This window comes from Sebastes fasciatus, chromosome 18 (assembly GCF_043250625.1).
Source record: "Sebastes fasciatus isolate fSebFas1 chromosome 18, fSebFas1.pri, whole genome shotgun sequence".
Taxonomy (NCBI): domain Eukaryota; kingdom Metazoa; phylum Chordata; class Actinopteri; order Perciformes; family Sebastidae; genus Sebastes; species Sebastes fasciatus.
In genome coordinates, this window is record NC_133812.1 from 1,074,175 (window position 1) to 1,092,242 (window position 18,068).

Genomic DNA, 18,068 nt, shown 5'->3' on the forward strand with positions numbered 1-18,068 from the left:
TCATCTCCACTACAACCAGAACATTCTGATATCATCTCCACTACAACCAGAACATTCTGATAACATCATCTCCACTACAACCAGAACATTCTGATATCATCATCTCCACTACAACCAGAACATTCTGATAACATCATCTCCACTACAACCAGAACATTCTGATATCATCTCCACTATAACCAGAACATTCTGATATCATCATCTTCACTACAACCAGAACATTCTCATAACATAATTTACACTACAACCAGAACATTCTGATAACATCATCTCCACTACAACCAGAACATTCTGATAACATCATCTACACTACAACCAGAACATTCTCATAACATCATTTACACTACAACCAGAACATTCTGATATCATCTCCACTACAACCAGAACATTCTGATAACATCATCTCCACTATAACCAGAACATTCTGATATCATCATCTCCACTACAACCAGAACATTCTGATAACATCATCTCCACTACAACCAGAACATTCTGATGACATCATCTCCACTACAACCAGAACATTCTGATGACATCATCTCCACTATAACCAGAACATTCTGATAACATCATCTCCACTACGACCAGAACATTCTCATGACATCATCTCCACTACAACCAGAACATTCTGATAACATCATCTCCACTACAACCAGAACATTCTGATGACATCATCTCCACTACAACCAGAACATTCTGATAACATCATCTCCACTACAACCAGAACATTCTGATGACATCATCTCCACTATAACCAGAACATTCTGATAACATCATCTCCACTACGACCAGAACATTCTCATGACATCATCTCCACTACAACCAGAACATTCTGATAACATCATTTACACTACAACCAGAACATTCTGATAACATCATTTACACTACAACCAGAACATTCTGATAACATCATCTCCACTACAACCAGAACATTCTAATAACATCATTTACACTACAACCAGAACATTCTGATAACATCATCTCCACTATAACCAGAACATTCTCATAACATCCTTTACACTACAACCAGAACATTCTGATAACATCATCTCCACTACAACCAGAACATTCTGATAACATCATCTCCACTACAACCAGAACATTCTCATAACATCATTTACACTACAACCAGAACATTCTGATATCATCATCTCCACTACAACCAGAACATTCTGATAACATCATCTCCACTACAACCAGAACATTCTGATATCATCATCTCCACTACAACCAGAACATTCTGATAACATCATCTCCACTACAACCAGAACATTCTCATAACATTATTTACACTATAACCAGAACATTCTGATATCATCATCTCCACTACAACCAGAACATTCTGATAACATCATCTCCACTACAACCAGAACATTCTGATATCATCTCCACTATAACCAGAACATTCTGATATCATCAGCTTCACTACAACCAGAACATTCTCATAACATAATTTACACTACAACCAGAACATTCTGATAACATCATCTCCACTACAACCAGAACATTCTGATAACATCATCTCCACTACAACCAGAACATTCTGATAACATCATCTCCACTACAACCAGAACATTCTCATAACATCATTTACACTACAACCAGAACATTCTGATATCATCTCCACTACAACCAGAACATTCTGATAACATCATCTCCACTATAACCAGAACATTCTGATATCATCATCTCCACTACAACCAGAACATTCTGATAACATCATTTACACTACGACCAGAACATTCTGCTAACATAATTTACGCTACGACCAGAACATTCTGATAACATCATCTCCGCTACAACCAGAACATTCTGATAACATCATCTCCACTACAACCAGAACATTCTGATAACATCATCTCCACTACAACCAGAACATTCTGATAACATCATCTCCACTACAACCAGAACATTCTGATAACATCATCTCCACTACAACCAGAACATTCTTTTTTTTTTTAAACTCTTTTTTTATTTGAGAACAAAGAACATGAGGTCATCATGGGTGTTACAATATCAAATCACAGTACATTTTTGTAAATACATCTTAATATAAAATGTCACACTTCAATCAACGGTGTAAATACACAATCCATTTTTCCCAGTACTCAATACTTTTTTCCAATTCCAGCCTTAAAATAAATGTGAGTCTTTCATTACAATACACTTGATTTACAATACCCCGCCATTGTTCTAATGTTGGAGGATCAGTCTGCAACCACTTTCGCGTTATGGCTTTCTTACTACTTGCCAAGAGAATCTTTATTAAATATTTATCTTTGTGAAAAACAATTTCTGGCATTTTTCCCAAGTATAGTGTAATGAATGAGTATTTTAACTTTATTCCAATTATTTTATGGATCTCAGTTGCCACCTCTTGCCAATATGGCTGTATTTTAGGGCATGCCCAAAAAATATGGAAATGATCAGCCATTGAGGTTCCACATTGCCTCCAACAGAAGCCCCGGCTCTGCGTGTCTGTTTGCAGTGCTGTTAATTTAGGAGTAATGAAAAATCGCACTACGTTCTTCCATCCAAACTCCCTCCAGGATCCCGAGTTTGTAGTAGTTGCCTGAGTCTCACATATTTCTGTCCAGTCCTCCTCTGTTATTTGTGAGTCTGACTCTTTCTCCCATTTTTGTTTAATGTAGTTTGTAGAGTGCTTCTTAGAGTCTTGTATACTTCCATATAGTTTGGAAACCAACTTTTTACTTCTCTCTTTTGTATATGCATCAGAGAATATAGTAATCAAATTGTAATCGTTTGTTTTTGTGCTTTGTATTTTTTTCTTAAAGTAATCTCTAACTTGCAGGTACCTGAAAAAGTCCTGCTTTTCCAGTCCAAATGTATCTGCTAAATCCTGATAGCTCTGTAGTTGACCTTTTGAGGTGACTGAACAGAAAGACGTGATACCTCTCCCAACCCACAGTTTAAATCTCCCATCCAACATTGCAGGCTCAAATCCTGGATCATACGCTACCCAACCCAAGACCCCCGCATGTTTCTCCAATTGTAATTTCTTCAGCAGCCTAAACCACAGCTTAACTGAAAATAGGGTCCACTGGTTTAATCTGTTATAGCTCCTTTCAGCCTGACTTCTGTTACCTAGTATTGACTGTATTGGAGTATCTATCTGTTTTATTTCCAATGTCTTCCATTTGGATTCATAGTTTGGTGCACACCAACACACTAAAGGTTTCAATTGGGCAGCGTAATAATAATCCTGCAGGCATGGTAGGGCTCTCCTTCCCTTCCCCTTTGACAATTGTAGTGTCTTGAACTTTACCCGAGGTCTCCTGCTGTTCCAGATGAACCTCGAAATCATCCTATCCCATTCGTTAAATTGTTTTTGGGGTACTTCCAAAGGCAATGACTGGAAAAGATAGAGTAACCGCGGTAACATGTTCATTTTAATTATTTCTATTCTACTACTCATGTCTAATGGGAGCAACGTCCATCTAGAAATATCTGATTTTATCTCTTCATTGATAGGACCGTAATTGCTTTCAAAGAGTTTTGACATGTCTTTTGTTAAATTTATTCCCAAATATTTTATTGAGGGGGAATTCCATTTAAAGTGATATTTCCTTCTCATATCTTGAGGGGGTATAAAATTGAAAGTGAGAGCTTGAGTTTTTTGGATATTTAATTTATATCCAGAGTATGAATTATATGTTTTTAGAAGGCTCATCAATTTAGGAATACTAGATTCAGGGTTCGCAAGGAACAGCAGGACATCATCAGCAAACATACAGATCTTATGTTCTTCCCCTCTGATTGTAATCCCTTTTATCTCCAAGTCCTCTCTAACTGCTTGGGCAAGGGGTTCAATATACAATGCAAACAGAGCAGGGCTCAAGGGACACCCCTGGCGCGTCCCTCTTTCTAGTTGGATTGTTTGCGACAGGTGTCCGTTAACCTTAATCTTGGCTATTGGACAGGAATATAGCGCTTTAATACACTTAATAAAACCATCATTAAAGCCAAACCTGGCAAGCACCCTGTACAGATATTCCCAACCCACTGAGTCAAATGCCTTTTCGGCATCAAGGCTGACCAGCATTGCATTTATATTTTCTGTTGTAATATGGCTCATAACTTGTAATGTTCTCCTTAAATTATCCTGTGTCTGTCTGTTTTGTATGAAACCTGTTTGGTCTAGATCTACCAACTCAGGTAAGATGACCTCTAGCCTCTTAGATAGGATTGAAGCAAATAATTTATAGTCTACATTTAGGACTGATATTGGTCTATATGAACTGCATTCCTTTTTATCTTTTCCCTCTTTTGGAATTATTGAGATGACTGCTTCTCTCCATGATTGCGGGGCTTCTCCTGTTCTCAATGTATGATTTAAACAGTTAAGCAGTATAGGTATTATTTGTGGTCTAAATGCTTTATACCATTCAGACGGGTATCCGTCTGTGCCCGGGGCCTTACTTGATTTCAACCTTGAGATAGCTCTGTCCAATTCTTCTGCTGTTATGTCAGCCATCATTGCTTCATTCTGTTGTTCTCCTATAGATGGTAAATCCAATGAGTTTAGAAATCTCTCCATTGCTAGTGTATCTGCCCTTGCCGGTTGGGTATAAAGATCTTTGTAGTATAGTTCAAAGGATTGTTGAATGTTTTCTATGTCACTGCAGTCATTTTGTGTTCTAGGATTCCTGATTTTGTAGATTGTATTCTTTGCCTGTTGTTTTCGTATTCTCCAGGAGAGGAGTTTCATTGCTTTAGGTCCTGTCTCGTAGTATTTTTGTTTGACAAACTTGAGTTGCTTTTCTATTTCCTCATCATATATCCCATTTATTTCTTGTTTAACTTTGTTTAATCTGGTCAATATTTGTGGGTCTCTTTGTTTTGTATGTCTGATCTCTAAGGACTTCATTTCTTCTTGTAAATCGGTTAATCTTTTCTGTTTTTCCTTTTTCCGGAAAGCTGTGACAGCGATAATTTTACCTCGAATCACAGCCTTTGCTGCGTCCCATAGAGTATTTGGGGAAACTTCTCCATTGTCATTATTTTGAAGATACATTTCAAATTCATTCTGAATCTGTTTCTGGACTGTTTTGTCATTTAAAATACTTGTGTTGAGTCTCCAGAGTGTATTTTTTTGTTGATTAACTAGATGTAAAGATAAGTATACTCCTGAATGGTCAGATACATCCCTAATCCCTATATTACAATTTTTAATTCTATGTCTGTCTGATTTATACATAAATAAATAGTCAATTCTTGAGTACATAGAGTGGCATGAGGAGTAGTAAGTATATTGTCTTTCCGATGGATGAAAATCTCTCCACACATCAATCATACCCAGTTCCTTGAGCATCCGCTGGACCACTGTGGCATTTGGATGTTTCTTTTGGGATGGGTTAGTTGTATCCAGTTTAGGATTAATTTGAACGTTCAAATCTCCACCACATATTAGAGTACCATATGATTCTGTGGCTATCAAGTTAAATATCTTCTTAAAAAAGGATTTGTTACTCCCTGGCGGAGCATATACATTAAATAGTGTTACCTCTTTATTATCTAGTTTTCCCCTGACTAGGACATATCTCCCCTCCTTATCCTTGATTTCAGACATAAATTCAAAATTGACTGAGTTTGGGATCAGAATAGCCACACCCCTCCTCCTTCCAGATTTATGTGATGAGTAGTAAGTATTTTGGAATCCAAGTTTTTTCAGTTTATCATGTTCTGGTGGAGAGAGGTGGGTTTCCTGCCAATATATTACCTGCATCCTTTCTCGTTTCATTTTAGCAATGATTTTACTCCTTTTAATCGGATTATGCAACCCATTGACATTAAGTGTAACTATCCTGTAGTCCTGATAATGCATGTGTTTAATTCAAATCCTGTGCACTTGTGTAACCTTACCCATGACATCCTAGTAAATACAATGAACAATGTATATGAACCGTCATAATAGAACAAGAACATACAACAAAGAAAAGAAAAAGACTTCCAAGTCCGAGGTTTGAATAAAGCCTCAAATTGAGAGGGAATCCTTGAGTCCATCAAGGGCCTCCCCTCAGTGCAAAAGAAAATACTCTGCACAGGTAATGTTCAGAACTGTTCCCAGTCGGCCGGTATAAAGATTCAACTTAGGCAAGCTCCAGGAGAAATTATATCAAATGTCTCAATAAACTGGTTGAAACTAAAATAGCAGAGTGGCCTCTTAGTTTAAAACAATATGACTTTGTCTCTGTTGTTTAGTGGCCCAGTGTTAGTGCCACGGTATCACTGTCAGTCTACTCATAACTGAGCCGTCCATTGTAATTTTCGAGGTCGGATTTTACATTTATTTTATCAGTCATTCAAGTGACTCATCGTGGAGGTGTATGGCTCCGTCCACTTACCGATAAGCCCCGTTATAATTACCCTCAACGTATCACTCGTCAGCGCCGAATATTCCCGGGGGGTTGCGTTGAAAACTCCGTAGTCTCTCCCGTATCTGCTCTCGGTCCACAGCCCGGCGGCCCGCACCTGCCTTCTCCCACGTTGCTAGTCTCCGCTGTTTCACCGCTGCAGAGTCGGGCTCCTTGACGGGTCCTATGGAGAATCCCCTCTTCTTCAAGTCTTTAGCCGCTTCTGCCGCGCTCTCGTAGGTGTGGGTACCGCTGTCAAAAAACACCTTCAGTTTGGCTGGATGTGGCGTTTGGAAACGGATTCCTTTAGCTTTAAGTTCCTTCAGTATTTCCACATATGCCTTTCTTTTCTTGAAAATGTCGGAGGGATAATCTTGATCAAAATAGATCCTCTTCCCGTCGTAACGGACATCTTTCTTTCTCCAAGCAGTATGCATTATCTGCTCTTTCATTCTGAACTCGAGGAAGCAGATCACCAGTGATCTTGGTGGTGCATCGTTTGGAGGCTTTGGAGCGAGAGCCCGGTGGCAGCGCTGTATTCCGAGGTCCATCTCCGCTATCGGCGGGCCAAGCTCTGACTTTATAAGCTTTGTCACAAACTCCGGTAGGTTGTTCCCCTCAGATCCCTCCGGCACGCCGTATATGCGGAGGTTGTTGCGGCGAGAGCGAGCTTCCAAATCAGTTAGCTTAGCCTGCAGAGCCTCTTGAGTCTCCATCGTCTGAATAAGTGCCTCTCTCGCCGCTGCATCCCATTCTTCAATACCGGCGATGCGTTGTTCCGCCTCCGCCACTCTGACTTTGGTGGCCTGCAGGTCACCTGTAGCTTCTTTGAGTTTCTGGTTGATTTCTCCCCTAAACTCTTTCAACTCTTTCTTTATGTCTTCACAAAACGAGAGTCGGAATTCACTTTTCAGATCAGATCTGAGCGCCCGGATCTCATTGTAGATAGCCTGCATGTCCGAGCTAGCTACCGCCTCGTTAGCTTTCCCCGCCTCGCCGTTGTTGCCGTGACTTTCTTCATCGCCGTAGTTTTCCTCTGCTAATTCACTTTTCTCGCGTCTGGAGCCTGTTTTGCCTTTACCCTTTTTTTGCTTTTCCCCTTCCATGTTATACTTCAGTTTAATTTTATGTCTCAGCTATTTTTCTAAGGGGATTAAAACCGACCGATTGGGAGAGGTTCTTTCAAGCAGCCATCTGCTTCAGCGCCACACCGGAAGTCACAACCAGAACATTCTGATAACATAATTTACACTACAACCAGAACATTCTGATGACATCATCTCCACTACAACCAGAACATTCTGATAACATCATCTCCACTACAACCAGAACATTCTGATAACATCATTTACACTACAACCAGAACATTCCGATAACATAATTTACACCAACATACCGACAGTATGATAATAATGCACTTCCCGTGCCTGTGAATGTGTTCATATGTGGCCCAGCCCACCTCTGAATGTGGTCTGAGTGATCGGATCTCAATGCGTCCTCAATGTGTCTTGAGTACGTTCACACCTGCACTTACAGCTGTCCACTTATGATCGGATCACCCAGGATGTAGGTTAATACCAGGTCTGAACAGAGCCAGAATCCCCTACTAGCCTGAAATGCATTTGTATCGCTCACAGCATTTTCATTTACCTTTTCCTGAACTTCCACAGCAATTTACAGTGCTGCTTACTGCCGAAAAATCCCCACTTTTCATGCAGTGTGCAGGAAGAAGCATTTGAAGCAGTTGGAATAGTTGGAAAAGAGTGAAAGAGTTTTAGAGCAAGGACTTAAATGAGGTTTCCTTTAATCATCTTTGTTGGAATAAGGATAAACAACATCTGCTGAGGTCCAAGCACTGGCAAGAGCACTTTTATTTTGAAAACTAGGTCCATCCTCAGTTTCCTGCTAACATACAGTGAGAGTTGGGGAATTTTATTTCTGTTACAATACAGTTAACTTCTGGGGCTTTTATTTTGAAAAACTAGGTCCATCACTAGATCCCTAGTTAACATCTAGTGAGAGTTGTTATGCCTCCGCGCTGCTGACGGCCGTGGCCAGAGTGTCCGTACATCCGTACACATGTCCGTCCAGCCCACTCTCCTCTCGTGAACGCCATATCTCAGGAACGCCTGGAGGGAATTCCTTCAAATTTGGCAAAAACGTCCACCCGGCCTCAAGGATGAAATTATTGGATTTTAGTGGTCAAAGGTCAAGGTCATTGTAACCATAACTCAAGAATCCATATGCAAATTATGACGATTTCACACAAATGTCTAATAGGGGGTGTCTCCATTTCGATTCTTTCGACCGTAATTAGCTTCTGATTTCACCCATCGAAATCAAAAGCAGGATCTGCGATCAGCAGAGCAATTGAAAAGGCTCCCAGCATTCACACCAGTTAAGTTAAGTTAAGTTAAGATAATTAAAAGCTGTTGACCTTCTAGGTCCTGGATGCTGATGCGGAGGGACAAAGGGTTGAAATGAGAATCAATGCTCTGCTCATGCTGCAGCTTCTGCTCCTAGGAGATGATGTGACGGTTTACGGGGTGATGTGCCAGCGTTGGAAGCCCTTTTATGATGGCGCTCGCTGTGATGTGGAGCTAGCCCTCAAAGCTAACAACATGGAAGTGAACAACCAGCAGGCTGCTGCTGCTCTTCTCCTGAAGGACACTCAGAAAGAGTTTGAAGACTTCTGGACCAACTACAAACATGATCCCATAGCTGGTGGGTCACAGTTTACCTCATAACACTAAACATTCTAACTTTTTATTCCTTGTTTATTTGTAAAATAATAATTCATGTTATTCTCTCCCCTCTCTGTGTAGGTAGGAACCAGATCTTGTTGAGCCTGTGCCCACAGGTGTTTGGCATGTATGTGATTAAACTGGCGGTGGCCATGGTGTTGGCTGGAGGGGTGCAGAGAATAGATTCTTCTGGGACCAAGATCAGAGGTATCTCTCTCTATATATCTCAATGTCTATGAGAGTTTATATCTTTATTATGCAGTATATTGTCACAGCACAGGTAGTAGCCGTTAAATGATGTGTTTTAGGTCTGGGGGATTTAATCACCACTGAGCCTTACAGCCCGAACACACCAGGAACGTCAGGAGCGCTTGGCGGCTGCGTTACCTGTTGTTTTTTATTTTGGGCTCTTCTAGAGAATAGAGGTCTCGCCTATTTTTGACGCATGCTGCAACAACAGCAACAACAGACAGTGAAAGTGATCTATTGACTGTATATTAACATCATACCAGCAAGATTACTACAGTTTCGATGTCTATCTGTAGAATATGTTACGGACATGAAAAAAAAGTAAAGACTTATTTTTAAATCAACACTTCCTGCTTTCATTTCAAAATACTAGCCCTCAAGAGTTTTTTCTGTGGACAGAATTCCTTCATTTGTTAATGTGGGAGTTTTATTCTGAAATGTATGCCGGACAGTGTTGTAGAACATGCAGTGACTTGGAGAGCTCCATGAATGAATATAGTACAGAGTTTTAATTGTTGATTATTACTATTATTTATAAATTACCACACGTTTCTTAACCTTTCTCGGTCTAAAGTAAATACAAATGATATTTATAATGAAATGAAATGGCCATTAAAAGGCAAACTCTATTTAGCATGAAAGGGCTGACAGCAGCAGCAGAAACGCAGCTAAAATGCAGCTGGTGTAAAAGCCCGACGCATGAATCACGCAGCCACCACGCCACACAGCTGCCACGCCACGCAGCCGCCACCGCTCCTGACGTTCCTGGTGTGTTCGGGCGCTTATGGCTGTGCTGCCACTCAACAAGAGCGGATGCAGGTCTTACCTGAAATGGTCGTGAGCTCAGCTAGCTGTCCGCCACCGCTCCACTGAGTCCTCACAGTGCCATCCTCTCAGCTAGAGCCGTAGTAACCAAAGACGGAATTGTTACCACTCTTCAACCAATCGATCGATTGATTGATGAGGAAAAAGAATATGCAGGTTGTCTCTAGATGGACTAAATGGTCACAGTGCACTGAGTGCATTCTACCTGGTAGCCTAAATTAATTCTATATAAACATAAACATACAGTTCTTCATTGCCAAATCTTAACTGAAAGAACAGGTCTTCTACAGTCATTAGTGCAAACAAAAAAATGCAGCTTTGTTATTTTCATATAAATATGATGAAATTATGGACTAAGGCCATCAACATAAATTGAAGCACAAGCTCAACCAGAACTATACTAAAAAACGTAGAGCTTTTTATCTCCCACTCATTCAACAGCGGCTCATTGGTCAGAATTCTTACTATGACAGTTAAGGCACTCAAATACTGACATATTGTCAATAAGAAAAAATTAATTCCAAAAATTAAATCACAAATGTCTGTAATGTAAATGTAATGTTCCATCTAAAGGCTGTTGGTCAATCCTCAACTGCTGCTTATGCTAGTTTCTACAGGGCAGGCACAACAGACTGACATTCACACGTGAAGGCTCACGCTCTTTGACCATCTGCTTTAATTCTGTATTGTTTATGATGGAGTCAGGTCGTATATGCAGCGATAAACTCTCTTATAGCATTAGATATTATTAATTCTGTATAGTTTATGATGGAGTGTGGTCATATATGCAGTGATAAACACTCATAGCATTAGATATTATTAATTCTGTATAGTTTATGATGGAGTGTGGTCGTATATGCAGCGATAAACACTCTTATAGCATTAGATATTATTAATTCTGTATTGTTTAGGATGGAGTGTGGTCATATATGCAGCGATAAACACTCTTACAGCATCAGATATGACTTTGTCACGGTGTGAATCTGCAGAGGGAGGCTGTCTGAACGCTGCGAGGGAACGGATTCTCCATCCAGTCTGCTTTTGTTTCGCTCTGCTGATCGACACATTCGGGTGATGCCGTTGTAATTAAATGTTTCAAGTGTCCACATATAAACCTGACTTCAGTTGAACAGTGTCGGCGTGCAGTTTGATACAAATCGTTGTCAGTTTAGCTCGACTATCATGAGCTACTGGGCACTACAGCGCCGCTACCACTCCTGGTGCGCTGCCAAAACTTTCCAGTAAAACTCACGCTCCAAAGTTTCTGTTCCGCGCGAGCGAGTAGTCGACATAAACAGCTGTTTGGGTAACGGCGAACCGAAATGATGTCGCTAACCGAACCGAACGTCCTGAACTGAGCGGTTCGGGTCAAATTCACAAACCGTTCCACCCCTAGTTTGCTGTATGCTGGTGGAATGCTGTGTCACTGTGGACTTGATCTCGTCCTCTCCAGGTGAGTGTCACATGTTGCTGGTCGGTGACCCCGGCACGGGGAAGTCTCAGTTCCTCAAGTATGCAGCTAAGATCATGCCCCGCTCTGTACTCACAGCTGGAATTGGGTCAACAAGTGCAGGTAGGCCTCAGATGAACCATTTATCAGAGAGCTTCATGTTCTTCCATAAAGAATCTGACATGCTTCCATATAAACATATCCAATCAGTTCCTGTGTTCCTGGACTAACTGAATGTGTTGACAGGGCTGACAGTAGCAGCGGTGAAAGATGGAGGTGATTGGCATCTGGAGGCAGGAGCCCTAGTCCTGTCAGACGGCGGTCTGTGCTGCATTGATGAGTTCAACAGCATCAAGGAACACGACCGCATCAGCATCCATGAAGCTATGGAACAACAGTCTATTAGTGTGGCCAAAGCTGGGTAGGACAGTCACGCATACACCTCCACACCAACATGCATGGAGTTTTAATGGGGTTTAGCGGTAAGGTATGCAAAGTCTCCAGATTAGAGAGGGAAACATGGTGATCACTAATACAAAGAAAGCAACTGCTTTTAGACAATTAGTGAATTTCTAACAACAAAGATTTCTCTAACAACAGCCCCAAAGATGAGCATGTCATCAAGTAGATCTGAACAGCAGAATTTATAGTCCACTACACAAAGGCACAACTTGTAACTTGTACTGATGCCGATCATCAGGTCCACTGCATGTGGAACATCACTTTGTATTTTACATGAAAAGGTAAATAGGTCATCAGGTATAAAGCGTGGAGCTGCTCCAGAGTCAGTGAATGGACCCACAGGATGTTGGTTTCTTTCTCTTTATTCTATTGTAGAGTTCTCAGTTGTGAAACAGGAAATGTTCCCATATCCTCAGAACATTCCTCTGGGTGCTCTCTGAGTCATCTACAACAGCTCTCCCTTTCATTGTCTATGGAGCAGCTCCACTCTTTTACCCTATGACATCACTTTATACCCTATGACATCACCAGTTGGAGTTTTAGCGCTCTAGTTTTTGGATTTGGAAGAGAGTTGCTCATGTTTACTAGTAGTTTTGGACTGTCTTATTAGCGGGGCAGTTCAGCATAACAATTCTGCATTGTGCTATAAAAGCAACAAATTTGGCACAGATGTAGGTTTATATGTTATGAAAAGATATAGATATCGGGGCACTGCCAATTTGACCCCTGAGGGCTGTGATAAATAGACGAAGCAAATAGACGCTAAATATTCCTAAATGTTGCAGAAAACAGATTTTATGACTCTTGATGATATCCAAGGTGTGTTCAAGCTGATTAGATCAGATGTCAGAAGATCACAGATAGGTCTATTTCTTCTTTATATACCATAGGAATAACAGGGATGAATTTAGAGCGTGTGCGTGATTCCCCTTTGAGATGGACTGTTCTGTTTATTCGATCTCCTCCTCTCTACAGGATGGTGTGTAAGCTGAACACCAGAACCAGCATCCTGGCAGCTGCCAACCCTAAAGGCCAGTACGATCCCAACGAGCCGCTGTCTGTGAACGTAGCTCTGGCCAGCCCTCTGCTGAGCCGCTTTGACCTGGTTCTGGTTCTGCTGGACACCAGGAATGCAGAGTGGGACCACACCATCTCCTCCTTCATCCTGGAGGACAGAGGTAGAGGATGGGCTTTACCATATGGAAATGAAAAGCTAAAAGCATGATAATATTAGTATTTTAATGATGTGATACAACATCATCCCAGGTAGAAATCTCTTTGTATATCAGTAAATAGATCATATTTCTACAATAGAATAGTTGGACGATTTGAAGCTTCATTTAAATTCTAAATCAACATTTGAATGTTGAGTAACTTCTTTTTGTCTGTTATTTTGTTTAATGCCAGTATTAGTGCACCGTTCTCTCCGGCAGCGAGGTGTCTTTGTTGGGTTAGGTGAGGTGTACCACGCCAGGCAGGGAACAGCAAACAGAACAAAAAAACAGAACTTTCCAAGGCACTTATTGACTCAATACATTATATAATATAATATAATATATTAGGCAAATACATAAAATAAACTTCAGCTGCCCCTTTCTAGAGCTAGTTACTGATTAGACAGCCACCTGTTTAGCAACGCTCCGTTAAGCTAGCTCACCCAAAACCACACAGTTAGTATAACATTCATTTTACAGAAATGGTTCAAACTTTGAATGTTAAAAAAGAATGACAAAAGCTGTTGAATATTTCTGAACAAAGCTTTATTGAAAATTGCAGAATGTTGTTTCAGCAGGATAATGATTCTTAATACTGTTTTTGTTAAGATGTGATGTAAATAGTTTTCCTGGTTGCCTGATGAAGGTTTTTCTCTCAGGGTTGCCTGCTGAGTCAGCCAGCCTGTGGTCCATGGAGAAGATGAAGGCTTACTTCAGTGTGATTAAACGCCTGCAGCCGCAGCTGTCTGACGAGGCCAACAGCATCCTGACACGTTACTACCAGCTGCAGAGGCAGAGTGACGGCCGCAACGCCGCCCGCACCACCATCCGCATGCTGGAGAGTCTGAGCAGACTGGCTGAAGGTGAGGAGGGAACTTTGACTTCATCTTCTCAGTTTCAATGTGAAGGGAGTCAACCTTGAGTTGTGGTCACTTCTTTTATCACTGTTTTTACTACAAAATCTTTGTCAAACTCAAATGAGGATGAATTTTTTTGTACAGCTTAACAACACAAGTGTAAAATTACACAACCTGTCTACTACTGGCCTACACCAGACATGTGTTCTGGAAATGTTCATTGGCAGCTTCTTCATCCATGACATGGTGTTTAAAGTTCTCTTGAAGCAGGAGGGAGATCCGACAGATTACACATCTTACCTATTCCATCTACCGTTACAGAAAGCTCTCTCTCAACATGCTCATAAAGACCCCGAGCATGCACTGAAACGTCCTTCCCCACTCTTGTTCAGTGACCGAGTGGTGGTTCTTTAAAAACCCATTGACAGTACAACAGCACATGTTCAAATCATAATTAAATTTTTATACTTCATATGTTCAATCATTCTATTAGATTCAATATTTCTGTTTTCCATTATAAGCATTGTTTAACAACATTCTGTGCGTGTGCGTGTGCGTGTGCGTGCGCATAATTTCAAAAATGTTTGAGTTAGCGCTAGCTAGATGCTAGCAACTAAGCTAGCTAGCTACATCTCCAGAGCAGAGCGATACAGGTCAACACTGACAGCTTTATGACGTGATGAATGTTGTTCTGACTGGCAGGCAAATAGAAAGATGGACATAGCCAAAAATATCCCCACATGTTATATATTATTATAAATTATAGTTATTATAATACACATAATAATAATAATAATACCGATTTCTTTCTTTTTTTATCATTTTCCCTCATCTTCCCTCCTATTGGCTGAGGCCCCCTAGCAGCCCCCACTCTCCTAAATGATAAAGATGGGTTATCTGCAGAGGTCACATTTAATGTCTGTGACGATTCAAATAAAGTTTAAGTTTAACTTTATTTCTCAGTCTACTGTGAAGTCATATTACACACAGTGTTACAGTGTTGAAAAGCCACCTATAGACCCATGATGCTCCAACGTCACTGAGGCCTGAGGCTCCTATTGTAAAGGGGGCTGTAGCCTACAGCAGGGACCTTTCAGCTCAGTCTCCAGTCTGTGTGGAGAGCACTGTCAGGTTGATGTGGCTGGTGAATAAACTGGATTAGATTGTGATCTGGCTGTGTGGGGAAAACAATCTTCTCCCAAGTGGTAGGTTTCTTCCAGACTGCATCAAGCCTGCCAGGCCCGCTCCAGAGGAGCATCTCCGCATCCTCCTGCAGAGGAGCATCTCCGCATCCTCCTGCAGAGGAGCATCTCCGCGGCCCGCTGCAGAGGAGCATCTCCTCGGCCCGCTGCAGAGGAGCATCTCCTCGGCCCGCTGCAGAGGAGCATCTCCTCGGCCCGCTGCAGAGGAGCATCTCCGCATCCTCCTGCAGAGGAGCATCTCCGCATCCTCCTGCAGAGGAGCATCTCCGCATCCTCCTGCAGAGGAGTATCTCCTCGGCCCGCTGCAGAGGAGCATCTCCGCATCCTCCTGCAGAGGAGTATCTCCTCGGCCCGCTGCAGAGGAGCATCTCCGCATCCTCCTGCAGAGGAGTATCTCCTCGGCCCGCTGCAGAGGAGCATCTCCGCATCCTCCTGCAGAGGAGTATCTCCGCATCCTCCTGCAGAGGAGTATCTCCTCGGCCCGCTGCAGAGGAGCATCTCCGCATCCTCCTGCAGAGGAGTATCTCCGCATCCTCCTGCAGAGGAGCATCTCCTCAGCCCGCTGCAGAGGAGTATCTCCTCAGCCCGCTGCCGCCATGCTTCCCACTGGGGATGGTGTGTTCATGGTGGTGTGCACTGTAATCTGGTGTTCAGTCTTGCCAGAAAGATCAGTTTTGCTCTTATCAGGCCATAGTACCTTCTACCAGTAGACTTCAGAGTCTCTCACAAGCCTTGGCACCCTGCCAACATGGTGTTCTAATGTAATGGGATGTGGATGAAACGTTTGCGTCATACATTACTGCATTTCTGTTGGTGTACTATTAAAAAAAAAATACTTTTCAATAAATCAGCTGAGTTTATTTCTATAAATGTAATAGCAAACATTGTATTAGGACAAACAAAATGCTGATAAGTAGAATTGTGTGTAAATAGCTGAAAGCAGCAGAACTGAACCTTGTTTTCGTCCCATCCAGCCCACGCCAGGCTGATGTTCAGAGAGACTGTGACCATAGAGGACGCCGTCATTGCTGTCTCTGTCATGGAGTGCTCCATGCAGGTAAGGACAACACAAGATGACCCATGCTACACTAATCCCATCTGACCCTTGCTTTGCGTTTGTTCCTTAATATATGGAACTGTTGGTTAAATGGATAAATTGCCATTTCTGCCATAGACCAATTCATCTTGCTCTTTGCCCATGTCTCTGTGTTCCACCCTGACCCTGCAGCAGTCTGTAACTGTAGGGTGCTCTCCTCCTCCACCCTGCAGCAGTCTGTAACTGTAGGGTGCTCTCCTCCTCCACCCTGCAGCAGTCTGTAACTGTAGGTTGCTCTCCTCCTCCACCCTGCAGCAGTCTGTAACTGTAGGGTGCTCTCCTCCTCCACCCTGCAGCAGTCTGTAACTGTAGGCTGCTCTCCTCCACCCTGCAGCAGTCTGTAACTGTAGGGTGCTGTCCTCCTCCACCCTGCAGTAGTCTGTAACTGTAGGGTGCTCTCCTCCACCCTGCAGCAGTCTAACTGTAGGGTGCTCTCCTCTCCCACCTTGCAGCAGTCTGTAACTGTAGGGTGCTCTCCTCTCCCACCTTGCAGCAGTCTGTAACTGTAGGGTGCTCTCCTCTCCCACCCTGCAGCAGTCTGTAACTGTAGGGTGCTCTCCTCCACCCTGCAGCAGTCTGTAACTGTAGGGTGCTCTCCTCCTCCACCCTGCAGCAGTCTGTAACTGTAGGTTGCTCTCCTCCTCCACCCTGCAGCAGTCTGTAACTGTAGGGTGCTCTCCTCCTCCACCCTGCAGCAGTCTGTAACTGTAGGGTGCTCTCCTTTCCCACCCTGCAGCAGTCTGTAACTGTAGGGTGCTCTCCTCTCCCACCCTGCAGCAGTCTGTAACTGTAGGGTGCTCTCCTCCTCCACCCTGCAGCAGTCTGTAACTGTAGGGTGCTCTCCTCTCCCACCCTGCAGCAGTCTGTAACTGTAGGGTGCTCTCCTCCTCCACCCTGCAGCAGTCTGTAACTGTAGGGTGTTCTCCTCTCCCACCCTGCAGCAGTCTGTAACTGTAGGGTGCTCTCCTCCTCCACCTTGCAGCAGTCTGTAACTGTAGGGTGCTCTCCTTTCCCACCCTGCAGCAGTCTGTAACTGTAGGGTGCTCTCCTCTCCCACCCTGCAGCAGTCTGTAACTGTAGGGTGCTCTCCTCCTCCACCCTGCTGCAGTCTGTAACTGTAGGGTGCTCTCCTCCTCCACTCTGCAGCAGTCTGTAACTGTAGGGTGCTCTCCTCCTCCACCCTGCAGCAGTCTGTAACTAGGGTGCTCTCCTCTTTCAGGGCGGTGCTCTGCTGGGGAATGTAAACGCGTTACTCACCTCGTTCCCCTCCGACCCCGGTCAGCAGTATCAGCTCCAGTGTCAGACCCTGCTGGAGGGGCTGAACCTGCCACTGCTCCTTCAGAAGGACATGGACAGACAGGTCAGGTGAGTCACTACCTCCCACACTGTTAGCATCTGCACGTCTCCATGCACACCAGCATATCACCACCGTCCATACTAACACGCCTGAAAACGCATATCACATGACCATCCAACACATGCTCACTCCGACGCACGGGGTACCCCCCTTACGTTACTTTGGACGGACCGGGCACGGCGTGTCAACATACTCGTTACATGCATAGTGTCCTTTCAAAATAAACTTCTGTTTTCAC

At 43.0% G+C, this 18,068-nt stretch overlaps 1 protein-coding gene across 4 annotated transcripts in view; it reads left to right on the plus strand.

Moving 5' to 3' along the window:
* mcm9 (minichromosome maintenance 9 homologous recombination repair factor) overlaps positions 1–18,068 on the plus strand; it is a 46,504-nt gene that overhangs the window by 22,498 nt on the left and 5,938 nt on the right. For 2 of the 4 annotated variants that reach the window (XM_074615450.1, XM_074615451.1), the window contains 8 exons: positions 8,885–9,098; positions 9,200–9,325; positions 11,646–11,765; positions 11,889–12,063; positions 13,080–13,282; positions 13,978–14,181; positions 16,352–16,434; positions 17,693–17,838. In XM_074615450.1, the coding sequence (XP_074471551.1) occupies positions 8,885–9,098; positions 9,200–9,325; positions 11,646–11,765; positions 11,889–12,063; positions 13,080–13,282; positions 13,978–14,181; positions 16,352–16,434; positions 17,693–17,838 (1,271 nt within the window). The remainder of the gene's footprint in view (positions 1–8,884; positions 9,099–9,199; positions 9,326–11,645; positions 11,766–11,888; positions 12,064–13,079; positions 13,283–13,977; positions 14,182–16,351; positions 16,435–17,692; positions 17,839–18,068) is intronic. The other 2 variants (XM_074615447.1, XM_074615449.1) reach the window with 1 other exon arrangement.